We start from the raw sequence: 18,444 nt of genomic DNA, 5'->3' as shown, positions 1-18,444 counted from the left end.
ATAATGCAGTGGTTGCATGTACAGCAATCAACAATACAAAGGCTGTATGTCACTGCAATCAATTATAATGCAGTGGTTGCATGTACAGCAATCAACAATACAAAGGCTGTATGTCACTGCAATCAATTATAATACAGTGGTTGCATGTTACTGCAATCAATAATACAAAGGCTGTATGTCACTGCAATCAATTATAATACAGTGGTTGCATGTTACTGCAATCAATAATACAAAGGTTGTATATCACTGCAAACAATTATAATACAGTGGTTGCATGTTACTGCTAAAATAACACAACAAACCACTGCTAGTCACATCAATATGATGTTGAAATAGAGAAGGAGATGAATGTCAACAGGTAAACTAAGCAGGTTAAGAATACAATGAAAGAGCATAAGTGGTTAATGAGGTAATATTGAAGGTACATTGGATGAACAGATATAGAACCAATCTTGTTTCTGAAACATAATCAACAAGCCGAGGTACCCATCCTTTGTCCGGGTTATGAACTTAAAAAATTGTGGGGGTGGATGCTATGATAAATAACACAAAAATTCTAACTTTCACACAATTTATCTATAACATTATTACAGTATTCATCATTAGTTTTTGATTTTATTTGGTGTAAGGACTTGGCACCTTCTATGAATGTAGTTAATGTTAACTTAAGTCAAAGATAATAAATGCTCAGCAACAATAATAATATTGTTTAATAATAATTAAACAAACTTAGCTGGAGTAGTCACTTCTGTGTTACACGTCAGAGTTCAATGAAGTAGTTTCTGGTATCGTTTGTAGAACTTCTTTTATTATTATTAAGCACAGAGTTACACAATGGGCTATTTGTGCTGTGCCCACCACTGGTATCAAAACCCAGTTTCTAGCATTGTGATCTGCATTGAATTTTTTATTGAAAAATTGGCAAACATTTATTGTCTAATCTAAAATAAGCTAACCTCACACTATGAAAGAAGATTATTCCATGAATACATCAGTATTAAGCTATTCTAGACTTTCAACTCTAGTTGGAAACAGGACAGCTTTTACATAATTTTTTAAGGATAAAAAATATATACAACAAATGTGATATAAAAATTATCACAAATTATTTTTCAACAGTACTCTATTCAATTTAAATCATTGCACTGATCACCACCTACTTTTCTTACACATTTCTTCAAAAATGAACTTTCAAAAGTAAGACAAATGATTTATTCAAAATCACAATAACCAGGGATGAAGTTCATATTTTTTTCTCTCTCTCTTAATGTCTTATATGCTTAACCAATCCTAGATGGCATTTAATAAAACAATATCTAACTGCAACTTAAAGTAGTCAATAATTTCACTGGACCTCTATTTAGCCTTCTTAAAAAAATTATCCAATGGCGAGTCTAAGTTAATAAAACTAATAATTACAATAATCATACAAAATTGGCACTGCCTTTTAATATACAACATATATTTTCAGCAAGTTAAAAACATTCATTTTATAATGAATATATTGGAATGGACCGCAACTGCCTGTTGTAAAATCACAAGTTTTACAAGACAACATTTTGAAAGTCTTCTGGAAGAATTTCAAAATGTCATCCTCTACTTATGTGATTTTACAACAGTCATTTACTATCCATTCCAGTTTACTCATCATTAATACTCTGCCTAAGCAATCTATCAAAGAACATTCATTTTATAATTGTTTAATGAGCAAGTACCATGGCTGCAGCCCTTTCGTAACATAGAAAAATTAGTATATCTTTAACCGGAGAGAACTTAACATTTTTTATTTGGACATTGTATGTGAACTGGATGTGTATGAATGGTGCATAATCATATCCTTATATGGCCGCTTATGGTCAGAGCTTTTTCTGGTGCTAATACCTAGAAAAGTCATCAATTTCTTTTTTCAAGACATCTGGTATATTGGACATATGTAAGGGAAGATACACAGGTGTATTGGATTTATTCTTATATATTTGTTTTAATATCAACGTTTGTTTAGATTAAATTTATATTTAGAAATATGCATAGCTTATAGTGTTAAATATGTATTGCGAAACTCCCGCCTATTTGCTAAAGTTGTAGAAGATTCTCGAGTGTAAGAATCAACAATATATGTATGTACATAAATGCTTAATGTAGCTTTATATTGTTACATAATCTGAATTTTCTAGAACCTCTCCACACGCCTATAAATATAACCAACGAGACACGCCAAAAAAAGAGTATCTATTATTAGTTTGGTATAGACAGTGTGCTATAAACTTTGGAAGCTATAACTGTGATTATTATAACGTTTATTAATTGGAAAACTTAAGATATTTGACCAGGAGCATTTACAGAGTTCTAAAATTTACAAATCTTTAACTTCAGTGGATTCTCATCGGACATCAGTACTTTCACGAAAACATTTCATAACTTCATCGTGGAAAACTAGGCGTGTGTGGCTGGTGAATAACGAATTGTACCTACATCAACTCATAATTAACTCGCTCATCGTGAATCCTCGATAAGATATTGTTACGTCTCTGGTCGTTTGTTAATTTTCCGTAGAAATTCTTTCCGAGAAACTTCAGCGATAAAAAGTCCTTTCTTAAATAAAACTAGTTTATTCTTTCTCAATTCAACTTTGCAATACACTTAATTTCCACAGTCACTTTAACTTAAACACATGCTATAATTCACCACGATTCACACACTTTACTGCCTCGCTAGACTCAATTGTCCGTCTTGGTCTCTGCAATTCTAATTCCTCATTAATTTCGCTTTATCTGGTGCACTTATATACAAAAATAGAGGGTGCCTAGCAAATACTGGATTATTCGTGATGTTCCCCGATCCTTCTAGAATATCATGCCGTGTTACTAACGTCACGTGACTTCCGCTGTCGTAACAATATCAAGGAAGTTCCAGACTAGAAAAAAGACTTTATATTGCTTGAGAGTTTGTAAAACTTTTGTATATAAATCATTTTGTGTAATAACTGTTATTGTAAATTGTATTGTTGTTTGTATATTAAAACATATTTATGTTAAGAAAAAAAACTGTGTGCCAATCTTGTTGGCAAATATCATAAATTGGGGATATATCGGCATATATTTAAAAATTAAATCCAAAGTACAATTTAACTACTAAATTTAAATTATCACTTAACTCAGTTTCAGACCTTTCGAAATTGTAATACGTAACAAAGGAAACTATTTTTCCTCTTTTTGATAATAAGGCTAGTCTCCTGATGTGTCATTCTCGGAATCACTGGCAGAAACACATCTTATAATTCATCTACAGCAGTATCTGTTTTGTCTAAAACTGTCCAGATGAGTTCAGTTGCTGTCACAAAAGTATTGAAAAGCCAGCCATTTGTAGAAAAACTTGAAACGTTTCCAACTGATGTTTATATTTTTAAAATATTATCTTTATATATTTCAAAGTGAAAATATTTGTGTCAAGTCTCTTGTTCTCTTTCATCGAATTTCAGTTACTTGAACTCTGAACCTCATATTACTGTTATAGTACTCAAGTTACTTATCTGTTGGTCAAATGTACCTTAGAATACCACACTAGTTCCAAATATCTGTTGTTGAAGTTTACATTTCTCATCATCTTACTCTGATAAACTTCTTAGATGAAGATTTAAGATAATTAAAATGGCATACTTTATGAAAGATTGTTTGTTTTTAATTTCACGCAAAGCTACACCAGGGCTATCTGCGCTAGCTGTCCCTAATTTAGCAGTGTAAGACTAAAGGGAGGGCAGCTAGTCATCACCACCCACCGCCAACTCTTGGGCTACTCTTTTACCAACGAATAGTGGGATTGACCGTCACATTATACTGCCCCCACGGCTGAAAGGGCAAGCATGTTTGGTGTGACAGGGATTCAAACCCGCGACCCTTAGATTGCGAGTCGAGTGCCCTAACCACCTGGCCATGCTGGGCCTATTTATGAAAGATTACAATTATTTATTACAAATGGCAGCATTCTCCATCTCACCTTTCTTGAACTTCTTAACTGGCAGCTGTTTCAGATGCTTTGATGACAACCTATTTCTTTGATTTTTTCTGCGATCTTTAATACACTTGATCACCTGAAATATAGCTTGCCTTAAAAAATAATTTATCTTAAAAGTAACAATATATGTTCTTAATTTACTGAATGAAAATTAAAATAATTTCTAAATTAAACACTAATAATATTGTTAGTTCAAGGTTATCAGCTTTGACTTCATGATTCAATATTTAACAACCTAGGGATAAACTGTACATGTTTAAAAAGTGAATGCTGAAATGCATTATCTGGAAACAAATTGTGCAAGCCCACATTATTGGTGTTCTACTTTTATATACAAGTATACAGACATATTATAACAAAGTTGCAATATGTACAATGTGTTTTCTTATTGGAATTTTGATTAGGACAATAACACTAAAAGTGATATTACTAAAGAAAATAAAACTACATTAAATTAAAAATGAAGTAATAATTTGAAATGACATTATATTAAATTAATAATATGAGAAATCAACTAAGAATCATATACAGTATAAAGAAGAAAACCAATGTCCTATCTTTTTCAGATAATTACCGATTCTGAACATCATGAATATTCTTTTGTCCTTATGTGTAAATCAAGTGAGCACTAAACAGCACTGCACTAGAGTTAAATATGGGGATGGGTGTTTCCAAGAAAAAAAAGTAATGAGAGGGAGGTTGTAATACTGAGAACACAAATATTAGAATAGCAAAGAAAAAAACAAACAAATTAATGTAAGTTCAAAGTGTGATTTTAATAGCATATCAATTGTTATTTACATGGCTAGATTTATTAGAAGTAAATGATAAATCTACAACTGGATCAGTTTTTTAAGTTTGTTGGGCCTGCTGTCCAGGATGTTCTATCAACATAGAATTCAGTGCCAGAAGTAGGCCTACCAGAAGTCGAGGGCAATGCCATAAAAAGTGCTGGGGCTAAATGGAAATATGATGAATCATAGCTTCAGTTGAGGTACAGTATATTGGTCCAGAAGTTAACTCAATGACATATCTGGCATTATGCTCGTATGGTTAGTGTGCATGGTGTTGAGACATGTAGCATTATACTTGTATGGTTAGTGTATGTAATGTTAAGGCATGTAATATTACACTTGTATGGTTAGTGTATGTAATGTTAAGGCATGTATCATTATGCTTGTATGGTTAGTGTAAGTGTTGTTGAGACATGTAGCGTTATACTTGTGTAGTTAATGTGTGTGTGGTGCTGCACACATCTATGGACATAACATGTAACACTGTTCCCGAGTGTTGAATCATATTCACAAATCAAAATCACAAAGTGTATAAATGTCAGGAAAATAAGAAATGTAGCTTGGAATTTTCAGATGTATATGTTTAATAAAGATCACCATAATTAGTTTGGATCATACTGAGATAGAATCAGTTTTGTGTGTTTTATTAATGCTAGTGAAAGATGTTTTCAGTTTGATCACAAACTAGAGTATTTGTGACTTTTTTTTTTTTTCACTGAGAGAAAGACAGTTCTGCTAGGCAGTCTACATCACAAGAAATGAGAAAGATAATGGATCCATCATTTTCATGGGAGTAAATGAGAGAATATCTTGTAGTTGAGGCAGTTGAAATACTTGTCTTTTATGAAGTGGAATGCCAATTACGTGTTTCAAATATAAGGGAACAGTGGATCTACTGATTTCAAGTAGTTATTATTTAAAAACATGTTTGACTCGCATGATTTAGTATTTTGTAATTTTAAGGATAGTATTGAATGTTTTGCCTCAATATTATTTCTGAATAAGTTTGTCTTTATAAATAAATTTCTTGTTAACCACATTTTCAAGTAATGTTATGACATAGATTTATGTTGGCTGCACTGAACTAAACTCTTGAATTTATTAATGAAACCAGACACAGTTCTGCTTATCTAGATTATATCTCATAATGGCTGGAGACGGCTTAAATGGGTAATGAAGAAAAACTTTAATATAAGTTTAACATGACAGCAAATGTACAACGTTTCGACAAGGTTTTGTCATCATCAGGTGGCATGCCTCCTCCCATCTGAGATCACCAGATCACAATTCTCCCTATATCATGACTCCCACCAATATTAGTGTTACTTTTTTTTTTGGATGGGTGAGGCAGTCATACTATTTAACTTAAAATGAAAGAAATACCTCTAATTACATGAAGAACCTAGGAGGGTGGGTTCAATGGTAGTTTAAAACAGCATCAAACTGCCACAGTGCTGTGCAAAAGAGAGCATGGGATGATTTCAGCTTTTTGTCATATTAAAAAATAAATAAATACACATCTTGAAGGTAAAACTCTGATTTCATTTTGATTTAATAACGCTTGACCCCCCCATAGTATTGCAGGGTTAATGACTTAAAACACATCTATCTAAAAAGATTTATTACTGCAATCTTGTGTGACTCATTTTTGTCAATGTTAAAGGGTTTCTTTTTGTTCATCTTATATTTTATTACACAGTAGTTTTTGTAATACCGTATTTTGTATTTTTATTGCACTTTATTTTTCTCAAATATTTAAGGGTTCTTTCTTATTTATTCATTTTTGTCATGCTATGTCAAAGGGTGTTATGTATTATGAATTTTATATATATTTTTCTGACATATTTGATGCTGTAAATTGTAATTTTGATCACTGCTAAATGGTACTTTAAGTATTATGTTTGTATTTAATTATATTTGTTAAAGAACATTTTGACAATTTTTTTTACTGTACTTTGCACATACTGTATTTTTATATTGTACTTGGTATTTACAATGTTATGGAATTTATTAGACTTAATAGGTATGACTATTTGTACTGAACTTTGCCAGTTGAGATGGTATAAGGATTTATTTTGGATATGTAATGTTTAATCATTCTAAAAAGGGTTTATTTTTTCATCCTCATCGACATTTAAAAAATGATTTATAAATATGTGTGTGTGTGTGTCTGTATATTATTATTATTATGTTCTTTTCAGACATCTATACACTGAGCATATATACATAAATATATGTCTAATTTATATTAACTGGTATTTTAGATTGAATTTCAGTATTAAAGGGCTTATATTTTATCATGAAGTGTTTTCCACATAATTGTATTACTTTTGTATTGTACCTAAAATTGAAGCATTGGGTATCAATCACTTAAATGATGTTTAGTTCGTGTATTTCGTTCTGGTTTCATTTATGATGCTTTGTTGTTGATTAAGTGTCTATACTGATATTTGTCTTTGTTGTTTCTTTTTGTAAAAGTTGTGCCACATAAAAGGTATTTTTGATTATATTATTTGTTGTTATTGTTAGAGATCTTTATTTTTGTGCAGTGGTTTCTAGGTGACAAAGTGGTTTTATTTCTGTGTTAAAAAATTAGCCATGTTTACATTTTCATTGTTATAGTGATTATTGTATTACATTATGACAAACCTTTTTTAGGACATTCTATTATATGTTTTTGATTTTGAAATATATTAATATGTTGATTTTTATTGTGATGTTTCTAAAGTAGAACAGTGTTTTGTCTTCTTTACTGAGACCTTATTTGATCAGAAGATGGCCTAAATGCTGGAATGTCACTTTAAATATTATAAAGAAATAATCTTATATGTGAGAATTACATTCAGGCTAAAACGAAGTTAGCTGTTACAGATACAAGTCTGCAAGATGTGGATGTTCTAAAAATTTTAGCTGTTTCATTAAATAAAGATGAAAGGCGACATACTAAAAATACAACACTCATCATCAGAGCAAAGAATAAGACTGAGATGAGAAGTAAGATATACTTCGTCCAATCAAAGTAGGCATTTCTGGTCAGCAACAACCTATACCTTAAATAAAGAAAAGAAAAAGAAATATCAGCAAGTAAAGTGAAACTAACCAGCCAGATTACCAGTGTTCAGTGACCTCAACGATTCTGATGAAATATTTTGTTTTGATGAAAGAATATAATAATACATCATCAAAAACTCGTACAATCCTATGCAAAAAACTCTTATTCTAGCAAGCTTACCTAAGAAAAGCTAACACTTTGAATTCAACACAAAAACAACATTCCGTATGTCTCATTTCACTCGGAGAATATGGCAAAAGCAAACAAAATTAAACCGTGGAATTACATAATTATTAAGATATTCAAGATAAACATTTCAAACTTATAAACAATTTTATGGAGAAGAAACTCTTAACTTACTCATGTTAAGTAGATGCACAACTAATAATTACAATCAGCTAAAATATGTATTCAGTTTTAATCAATGATGTTTTTGAAAATATTAAAGACAAAACTGAGTTATTTGGTAATGATGTAAAATTATCTTAATGCATTCTGTTAAAAAAAAACAGTCTTAAATAAATTAAAACACATATTTTATCTACAATTTGAATTCTAAGTTTAGTATTTATTTTTCAAACACCTCTATATCAAAGGTTAACATTTTCCTTAACTGAAAATGTATTTGAGGTAGTTTACTCACCTCTTCACAACAAAGAGCTATAGCCTCATGCCACTGTTGTAAAGACTTTTTGCATGCCACAAGCCTTGAATGATGCTCCTACCCTGACACATATTAATGTGTATTGTGCCAGCCTATGGTGTAATCATCCTCAGACTGTAGCCTTCCACCAATAGGAGGATGACACACTCTCTCTATATGAAATAATTCCCATAAGCACTAGATTTGAATAAAGCCTTATTCTTTATGATGCAAAATGTGAAGGAAGGATGGGAAGTTATGCAGAAAAGTGAGTTACTATCTGAAATGGTAAAGAGCCTGATGCAGATAAAAAAATTTTGGAAACCATACTAATAAGGAACACCTCTTTAGGTTAGCATCTGAAAGGAAGACGTACCATTTATGCAAATCTGAGAAACAAAGAAATCATGTCAATTGGGACACAGCAGAAGATGAGAGAGAGAGAGGCTAAGATGGCAAATAGGTAAAAGTTAATGTTTCAAGTGAAGTTGTTGGGGTTACAATGGAGAGACTTCGCGAGAAGGTGAGGTGTAGATGAATAGCAAAAAAACACAAACAACAACATAGAGCAGATTAAGTAAGAGACAAAGTAGGAGAAGGATGATCCTCAAGCTGGAAGAAGATATTCACTTGACTGAATCTCAAAGAAATTAAAAGAATCTTGACCACAGGACATAGCAAGTGTCATGCAGATGAGGAGGATGAAGCTATTGGGAGTCAGTGGGAAACTAAGACAAACTGGTATCAGCATGAACATGATTGTCAGAAGAGGGGGAAAAACAACTGGAGAGAGAGAGAGAGAAAAAGAATACCATATACTTGAATAATCAAAGTATCAAAGGAAGAAGGTGAGGTTACCTGTTGCTCATCAGGACGAGAAAAACCAGAAGCAAAGGCAGGCAGAGAGAACTGTTGGTCAAAATAATTGAAAGATGAGGCAGGCTCAGCAGAAGCAACAAAAAATTGAGGATCCTGGATCCAAGATGAAAACAGTAGAAAAGAACCAGCTACTTGGGACTTGATGGCAGTAACATTGCTGACCATCAGAGTGCCTCCAGTTACCATTGAAATAGCAGGAGTATGCTCTTGAAGTGGAGTGTCAGGACCTTAGAAGGTAGCAGAAACACGTATCTGGAAATTCATTGTCAAAACAATTGACAAAATGTTTTGATGTGTTTTTTTTTTTATGTAAAAAAGTAGTAAGTTGAGTTGGTAGTAAAAATACTCTATAAAAAATATGAGTGGGACAATAAGGTTTAAATAAAAGCTAAAGAGTAAAACAAATGTAAAATTCCTACAGTTGAAAAAACAAAGAAACAAGTTTGAATTTGTGCCACGGTAAGAATGAGCCTGTGTTCAAATGCTAGTGTTCATGGGGATTACTGCACATGTACGATGTGTCACCCTCCTATTGGTAGGGAACTTTAGTCTAATGAGGATTATATTTTAGTTTGGCACAATAAATGATATGTATAATATGGGAGCTTTGTTAAAGGCTTGTGGCATGCACAAAGATCTTCATGGCAGTGGCATGAAGTAAGAGCTCTTTGTTGTGCAGAGAGGTGAGTAAATGTTTCTGAACCCAGGTTTTTACCCACACCTGCAACATAGGATCAGTGAAGTGTTACTGAAATATGAATATGCATTTTAAATATATATTGATTACAGCAACAACAAAAGGACATAGAGCAGTGTCTTTAAACAGATGTTTGTAAATTGTCATACTTACCATTAACAGTAACATTATGATGAAGCACACACCAATTATAGATGCAATGGGAAGCAGATACTTATTGAGGTTGAAGGTCTGGTCAGGGTACAGAATAAGGATGTAGCTGATGGTGACAGAATCCGAAAGCAAACAGAAAACTTGTAAGACCACATAAACACAGAAGACATATAACAACAAAATTTAAAGATGATACACTTATGAAAACAGATAAATTTCTATAATTTTTAATCTTTTATTTTTTGGAGTGAAAAGAGGGTGGTGGAAGAGAAAATGAAACTGACTGACTCACTTATTTTATGAAAAGCTATAATTTATTATGTCAACACATCCTAATTTTGCCAAGTTTTGTAACTGCTCAGATTTCATGTTTTCACAAATCTACTTCATCCTGATAAGAATGAGGTTTTATTATTGCGATAAACAACTGGGCTACAAAACTAAGCTATTGTGACTACTCCACTGAATAAAATGCATTGTGAGTCTTGTGGATAAGTTAGACAGATTGAAAGGAAGATGCTGCCATATTGTGCATCTTTAAAAGTAGACTTCCCTTATAACATTTCATTAAAAAAATACAAATTGTTTAGTTACCTGGAAGCAAGTAAAACACTGTAGGTCTTATGTATATTTGTCTGATTGAATTGAGAAAAAATGTCAAAAAAGAAGCTGGGGATAAAAGAAATTATATGAAAGATTAGACATAATACTGATTTTTTTTTCCAAGCAACACACAAAGGGTAGGAATTTCAGAATTTCATTATTGGTCTACAAGTATGGAAAAGTAATTGAGTTAGATAACATTCCTTGTGAGAAAAAATCAGTTAGACTTATGGACTTGTTTAATGTCAGGAAGATGGAATCAACTGTTGAGGACATGGGACAACAGTAGTATCATTTGTTTTTTTGAAAAACCATGTAACTATGTAACTTTGTTAGTCAAACCTAGAGAAGCCTAGTTCTACATATAAATTTCAATGGTTATTTAGACTGAGTTCCCTTATTTACCAATTATTTGTACCTATAATCCATTTGTTTCTACACATTTACTAGTGTTTTTTAAACCTATTTAAAATTAGTGGCACATTATAGGACATTATTTGCCATATGATTATATTCCTTTTCCAGAAAAAACTCTCATGTAACTTAAAATTGTTTTAAGGAAGTAAGATGATGTTGGTAATATTTACTATTGAGTTCCACTGTTCTTATATTTGTTTTGAAGACTATCCCAGCTGATACTCAAAAACAAAATCACTAGGATTATTTCACAAAGTGTTTTAGTAAAATTGTATTGAGAAATGGAAAAGTAGTTAATTAATAGTTTTTTCGATAATAATATATTAATCTCACTTAAAGTTGTTAGCCAAACTACAAAGAAACAAATTACTTTCCACAAAAACTGAGATACAAACTAGAAGAAACATTAAAATAAAAAGCATGTTTCATCAATTTTAGATGGATGTAGAGAAAACTGACTGATAGATCACTCATTTGAAATACTCTGAATCATTACAATTTGAAATTATTTGAGCTTATGTCAAATAATAATAATAAACTTTGTTTCATAGATCAACAAAACTGCTTTAATAGTACTACTAGTCACCAGTATATTACTAAAAATATACATGTAACATAGAGACCACTGAACATCTGGCAAAATCTGGACAAACATATCACTACAAGTACGTTCTAACTAACAATCCAAAACATTGAATTCAAATAAATTATTCTCATTGCATATCAACATATTTAAAAATATCAAGAACCACTTACATTATAATTTTCCACAACAGTATAATAACAATTATTCATTAAAAAGAAAACAAAAGTTAAAAAAGCCAACTTGTGGTAAACAAAATCAAAACAAATCAAGAACATGATAAATAAATGTAAATATTACAAGCATACTCTTTATTATACAAAACACTGAAGGAAATTGTTTTTTTATTGTATATTTTAGAAAATTGGCTGTGAACAATTTATATATGAATTTCCATCAAAGTGTAACAACAATTATTCACTAAAGATTTCAAAAAAGTTAAAAAATTAAACCAATGTGTAGTGAACCAAAATGAAATAAAAACAACAATCCAGAACAAGAAGAATAAATGTAAAAATTTCAGGCCTACCCTTTATTGTACAAGTAAAGATTCTTGATGTCGTCACCATCATGTTCACCAATGAGAATGGCTGGAATAGTAATTTGAGACTCTAGAATGAATAAAATGATTTACTTCATCAGTGAAAATGGTGTACTAAATTATATATATACACAGTGATGTCTCTCAAGATGATTTTTTCTAACAGGTTTGAACTTGTTGAGAAAATCTTGAAAAGTTTTTTCAGATTTGAGCTTGTAGAGGCATAAAACTATATACAGATGTTTGATTACATACAAAGCCATGTGCTCTTAGCCCTTAACATTTATTTTTGGAGTAAAGTTTTCTTTCCTACCAAAATACATGTTTCCTTTGTAATTAGAAGACCTTGTGATTATTTAACACAAGTTCATATTTTGTATAAGTTATCTAACATTGTAGCTTTGTCATTATTATTAATAATAATAATAAAAGGAGCAGAAACTTCTACTTAAAAGGATATTTAGAATTTTGTAGTTACACAATAGGCGACCTGATATGTGCTCACTGCAGGTATCAAACCCCTACTTTTAGTATTATAACCATTTGTGTGGCAAAAATAGAAATATTTGAAGTAGCAACCTTCTTTTTTTAATTATGATGAACATTAATTCTTCAGAGACAACATATTTCATAGAAGAAAAATCTCAAAGTAGTTTTTGTTAATAGCAATTTTTATGTTATAGTGCATGTACACATACACACACATTGCATGCGTATTAAAACACAAACAGCAAACACTCTGATTGTCTACCACGATAATTATGCAAAGGGAAATTAGTCAAATTGAATGTTTTTATGTCGAACAATATTTCATAAATGAAACACAATGATACTCTCATTAGTTCATTACTGATATCGAAGTCATTTTTTTTACCTGAATTTTACATGGTAGAATTACTTTCAATAATATTTTGACTTTATGTGTTCTACAAAATCCTTTAGTAAAATATGAAAACTTTTAAAGTTTATAAAGCACAGCAAGGAAAAAAAACTTGACTAAAAATGAATATGCTACTTTTAAGTGTAGCATTGAGGTTTAATGACATCAAAGTTTGAAAGGTTGTTTAATTTAGTTATAATACACATCTCAGTTCACAAAAAGTATTTTCAATGATGATTTAACAAGTAGAACAGGTCAGGAAATAAAATGGGAAGTAATTCCATAACATTAATCCCCACCAGTGATTTAATATCTATTCATACAAATATTGGAAACAACCCAAAATAGTCCCTCACAACCAGATCAATCAATCTTGGAAGTTCCCCCCCCCAATTCTGACTGCAGACGACTATTATTCTTATTATTATTGTTCTCTAATACTTGCTGGCTGCACCAACTTTCCTAGTTCGAGTTTCTCATCTCCAAGCCTTTTAACAATAGCCAAACGAGTTTCTGCCTGCCTCTTGTTCTTCCTTCAATTTTACCTATCAGGATCTCTACCAACCTTTCTTAAGATATAATTATATGCCCAAAGTAGCGCACCTTACAGTTCCTATTTATGTCCAGCAGATGTATTTTTGTCTTTTCATGTTCCAATACTTTCTTTATTAGTTTTTCTATCCATGTAGCTAAGCTTCAATGTAAGCCTATAACACCACATTTCAAATGTTTTTGTTGCCTTGTTTCAGTGAACAGGGTCCACATTTCCACCCTGCAGAGTAGGACTGACTATACCCAATAGCCAGAAACTACAAACAAACCTGATTTATCTAACATTAATATATATGTAACCAGGGGTGAAAATCTGCCAGTACTCACCAGTACTGAGTAATGGAACTTATTTTTAAGGCGGTACTAGTACCGGGACTTATTTGAACCATTTTTTTTTGTTTTTTTATGTTTACATGCAGATTTTATTTTTATTTTTGAAAAACAGGTCCACTTCATCCAGTTGAGTACCTCTACTTTTTTTTTGTTGAGAATTTCACCCCTGTATATAACTAACCTTACTTCTATAAACCTCTTCACAAAAGTGCAACTCTATGAATGTGTGTGTAACCACAAGCACTTATTACTTAATTGTCAATCAGACACTCAACATTCATTTAGCAAATATAATTTAACATACACCAGTAAGCTTATAAACAATTCAAGAGAACCTAAAGTTGAATAAGAGAGCTGAAGAGTAGACACTAGAGAAATATCTTGATTAGAACCATCCACTGTCACCCGTCTCTCTGAATTGACTTGTTGTAGACTGTTGATTCCTTTATTATATATCACGGCAGCATCATATCCTGCTTTCTGTGCCATGAGAACCTGAAAAAAAAAAGGTTTTTGTTTTAAATGCAAAGCTTTTGGTTTTATTCAAGTCTGGATGTTTAAACACATTAAATATATTTGCCTTTTACATACAGCATTTTTTCATCCTTCAGAAATTTTGTACATATATATATATATGCAAACTTACATTTGAGGAGTGATGTTTAATTTAATAAGGGAGCTAAAGATGGCTAAAAGATGGTTTAATAGATAAAACCATCACCCAACATTTCACCAAGTCAATGCTGTGTGCTGTGATTTAGTTATAATTATCTTAACTATTTTGAACTATTTAGATCTATGGACTACATACATATTGCTTATGTTCAGATTAATGAAGTAATTACATAATGTTTATGTTTAGCTACATGGAGTAACAATACAATGCTTGTGTTAAAATATAGATGTGTTATTTACAAGCGTACTAGTTTCTTTGAAGTAACCAGATAAGTCTGCAGAATAACATGAGGTCAGCCAGAAAATTTACTATGAAGCAAATTTGAATTATCTGACCTTGACTGAATTCAAAGAAAGGAAAAAAACTGGACACTTTGTTCAACGCAGAGAAACAATTTATATTTAACACATAAAATCAAACAAAGGAAAACAAGTGTATTATTGTGTTGCCTTTACTGGAGAGTTCTAATGAACTTAACAGTCAAGACCTAGTTCCAGACTGAGAAAACATAACATTATACAAATAAAATGGTTCTCTTCTCAGGGTAAAGACACTATTGGTCACTCTCACTACAAAAGAAGGGAAGTTGTATCTTTGAGGTATTACCATACAAGCTCATGAATAAGATCACTGTTTATTTCAAAATAGTATGTTCCATTTAATAAGAATCTTCCAACAAAAAAGTACATGTGTTATCCTAGCTGAATGACCCAGTTCGACATGTAGCTAAAGTAAGAATAACTTAGTAGCATATTTGACTTGACTGGCATTCTGCATTAAAACTACATATTCTGTATCTATGGAAATTTTTCAAAAACCTTTTTAGTACTAAAGGGATAGGACACATGCAATACTCCTGTAGGCTACACTCATCTTATCCCTTCATGCCATCCTTAACTTGAAAACCAATTACAATAACTCATATATTGGTCAAGAAATCAGTGTAACTTAGTCTCATTATTGTACAACACTTACACTGTAACACATACAAGTGAAACATGAAATACAACTTTAAAGAACAAGAGATTATAAACTAAAAGAAAGAAATGCAAAAGTAAAGCCTTTTTACATTATCAAAAATACTAAATAAAACCCTTTACAAAAACAAAACATATTAAAAAAGCAAGTCAAACATAAAGTATATTAAAACCAGAAACAAAAGAAGTCCATCAAATAAGCAACAACAAATAAAAGACATGGTACAAGTATATGCATACGCATCTTTAAAAATGACTAAATACAACAAACCGTCTAGATGACAAAAAAACAAAAAAAAACATAAAACAAACCTTCACAAAATATGTACAAAATGCACTATGATATTTAAAACATACAAACAAAAACCATTTACCTATTTTGAACAACGAAAACAGATAACGATGACACTTGATCAGGTTACATTATCCATTATCTACAAAAAACTAAAAAGCCTTTCAAGTCTGAGCCAACTCAGCATAGAGACTTTCCATCTCTTCCTCTAAGAAGGATCCCAATGCTTTAAAAGATAATATTTTTGGTTGTATAGCACCTCTGCCTCTGTACACCTTGCTGCTAGTTTTTGGCAGTGGAGTTTTATGGCCAGCATCTGTTGAAGGGTGGAATTCTCTTTTATTTCAGGGAAAGGTTTGGTGGCCTCTGCCAGTTCCCTCATGTCAGATCCTTCATCCATCAATACATTTTCATTTATATCTTCTGCCAAGGTGGTTCTAGAGTCTTTTAAACTTCAGGGTAGTTCTCCAAGGTCATCATAAAAGGACACACTCACTGAATGTTGCTAGTTGAAAACATGATAGCCAGGAAGATTAAGAAGTTGATCTTAAATAGAAAAATTCAGAATGGAAATGTAAGATAAATTAAATTCTGATTGGTTAAAAGTTTAGTTAGAAGTATGGGTTAAGTTGTAATGGCTTGGAGAACAAACATTCTCTGCCCTAAAGATGCCTTTTAGACACAGTGTATGCAAACTGTTGGTGTGGTCTAGTGACATTTCTATAGGCTTATGCACACTCACATGCACACTGCCTGTAGACAATATATATCCCTTTCATCTGTTGAAATCTTGGTCCACCAAGCTTCAACAGGTCTTGAACTTGATGTACATTCAGCTGTGCTCTATACTGTTATAACTGCAGTACAAACAAACAGTTAACACATCTACCCTGGAATCAGCTACATTCCTTTAACTACTATCTGATTGGTATAGAAACATAGAAATGGGAGCAAGACTGTAGACACTGGTTCCTCCTACATAAATACAAGTAGCCAAAACAGGCCAGATTCGGCACACATGCTATTCTTTAATTTCTGACAATGGGAATTCATCAACACTAACATCTCAAATCCTATTACACCCCTTTTGGATACATGTTTAGTAAAGGCTAAAGGTGAATACAAAGTAGCACCACACACGTGTCACTTATTTCTTGCAAATGTGCAGTTTGTACTTGCATGCATTTTAGCTGCACCTTGTACTGAAACAATGTTAACAAAATATTCAGTAAAACTGTGCTTATTAAAATACTAGAATCTGCAAGGCTGAAAATATTCTATCATAATCAAATAAACTACTTGGTGCAACAAGTTTATATTTGGAATGATAAATGAGTAAATAGAAGTAAATCTTGTGAAAAAAACAGATTCACAATAACACAACTTACGCTCTGTGTTAAGAAAGAACACCACTCCCTCATTGCACACGAAGGAGCACTGCTGTAGAATGTGTTTTTGTGAGTGATCAGGTAATTTTCACATTGCCAATTCTAGAGGGACCTAGGGGGGAGCATGCACCCCAAAGTTTTTGAAAATTTAATGCTTTGAGATTAAATCTTGAACCATTTTAACTACAAATACTGCATACACACAATGTAATGTATTGAATTAAAAGAAGCAAGTTTTAATACATAAGTTGTAGTTATACATGCCATAAAAACGTTGTCAGGCCATGGTCTAACTGGCCTTATGGCTTCCCACAGCCCTGAGGAGTCATACATACACTACTGGGGAGAGTATAATAAATATCATATGGTCTACTCCTAGAACTTCCATTACTTAGCCAAATAGGGTGAGTAATTCTCAAAAAAAGTTGGATGACCATTTAGCCATAAAAAATTGCTTGATAATTCATAAGGTAGGAATCACAATGCCCCTTTCATACTCCTAGCAATTATTCTCAGTTGTGCAAAATCTTGATGTTCTAGACATTATATCTATTGACGCAATTCATCTTAAGTAGGAGGTAATCTAGAAGCTATTATTGGATATCATGTAGATAGCTATCACTGAAACTGTGTTTGATGGTTTGGAATCTAATGCCCATAACACCCTTTTGGTAACATTACTCGTGTGATTAACTCTTTCAGCATGGGCTTTGTCCCTGGGACCGACCTCGTAACCATTTTGTGCTTGTTATAGTTTTCATGCTATAGCTTGTAAATTATTAAACATATGTTAACGAAATTTGGCAGATTATCAGCAAACATTACAATGCTTTCATACACAAAATATCCAATTTTTGTTATTAGGTCTTAAAGTTTGGTAAGCAATGTATTTCTCATGCCTTTTTTTTTTTCTTTTCGCATGTTGCCTATCCAACATGCAGAGTAATTTTCATTTTAAAATTAAAAATACTTT

General features: G+C 31.9%; 1 protein-coding gene across 2 annotated transcripts in view; it reads right to left on the bottom strand.

The window, feature by feature from the left end:
• The window catches only part of LOC106468055 (E3 ubiquitin-protein ligase RNF13-like), a 46,207-nt gene that overhangs the window by 3,902 nt on the left and 23,861 nt on the right, over positions 1–18,444 (bottom strand). The window contains exons 5-8 of one of the 2 annotated variants that reach the window (XM_013928452.2): positions 14,474–14,633; positions 12,362–12,443; positions 10,230–10,335; positions 3,994–4,087 (exon numbers count right to left, since the gene is read on the bottom strand). In XM_013928452.2, coding sequence (XP_013783906.1) covers positions 3,994–4,087; positions 10,230–10,335; positions 12,362–12,443; positions 14,474–14,633 — 442 coding nt within the window. Of the gene's footprint in view, positions 1–3,993; positions 4,088–7,749; positions 7,856–10,229; positions 10,336–12,361; positions 12,444–14,473; positions 14,634–18,444 lie in introns of both variants that reach the window. The other variant, XM_013928453.2, reaches the window with a different exon arrangement.

Source organism: Limulus polyphemus, unplaced genomic scaffold (assembly GCF_000517525.1).
Source record: "Limulus polyphemus unplaced genomic scaffold, Limulus_polyphemus-2.1.2 Scaffold2851, whole genome shotgun sequence".
Classification (NCBI taxonomy): domain Eukaryota; kingdom Metazoa; phylum Arthropoda; class Merostomata; order Xiphosura; family Limulidae; genus Limulus; species Limulus polyphemus.
The sequence above is the reverse complement of the archived record's forward strand: the minus strand, read 5'-3'. Positions and strand labels throughout refer to the sequence as shown.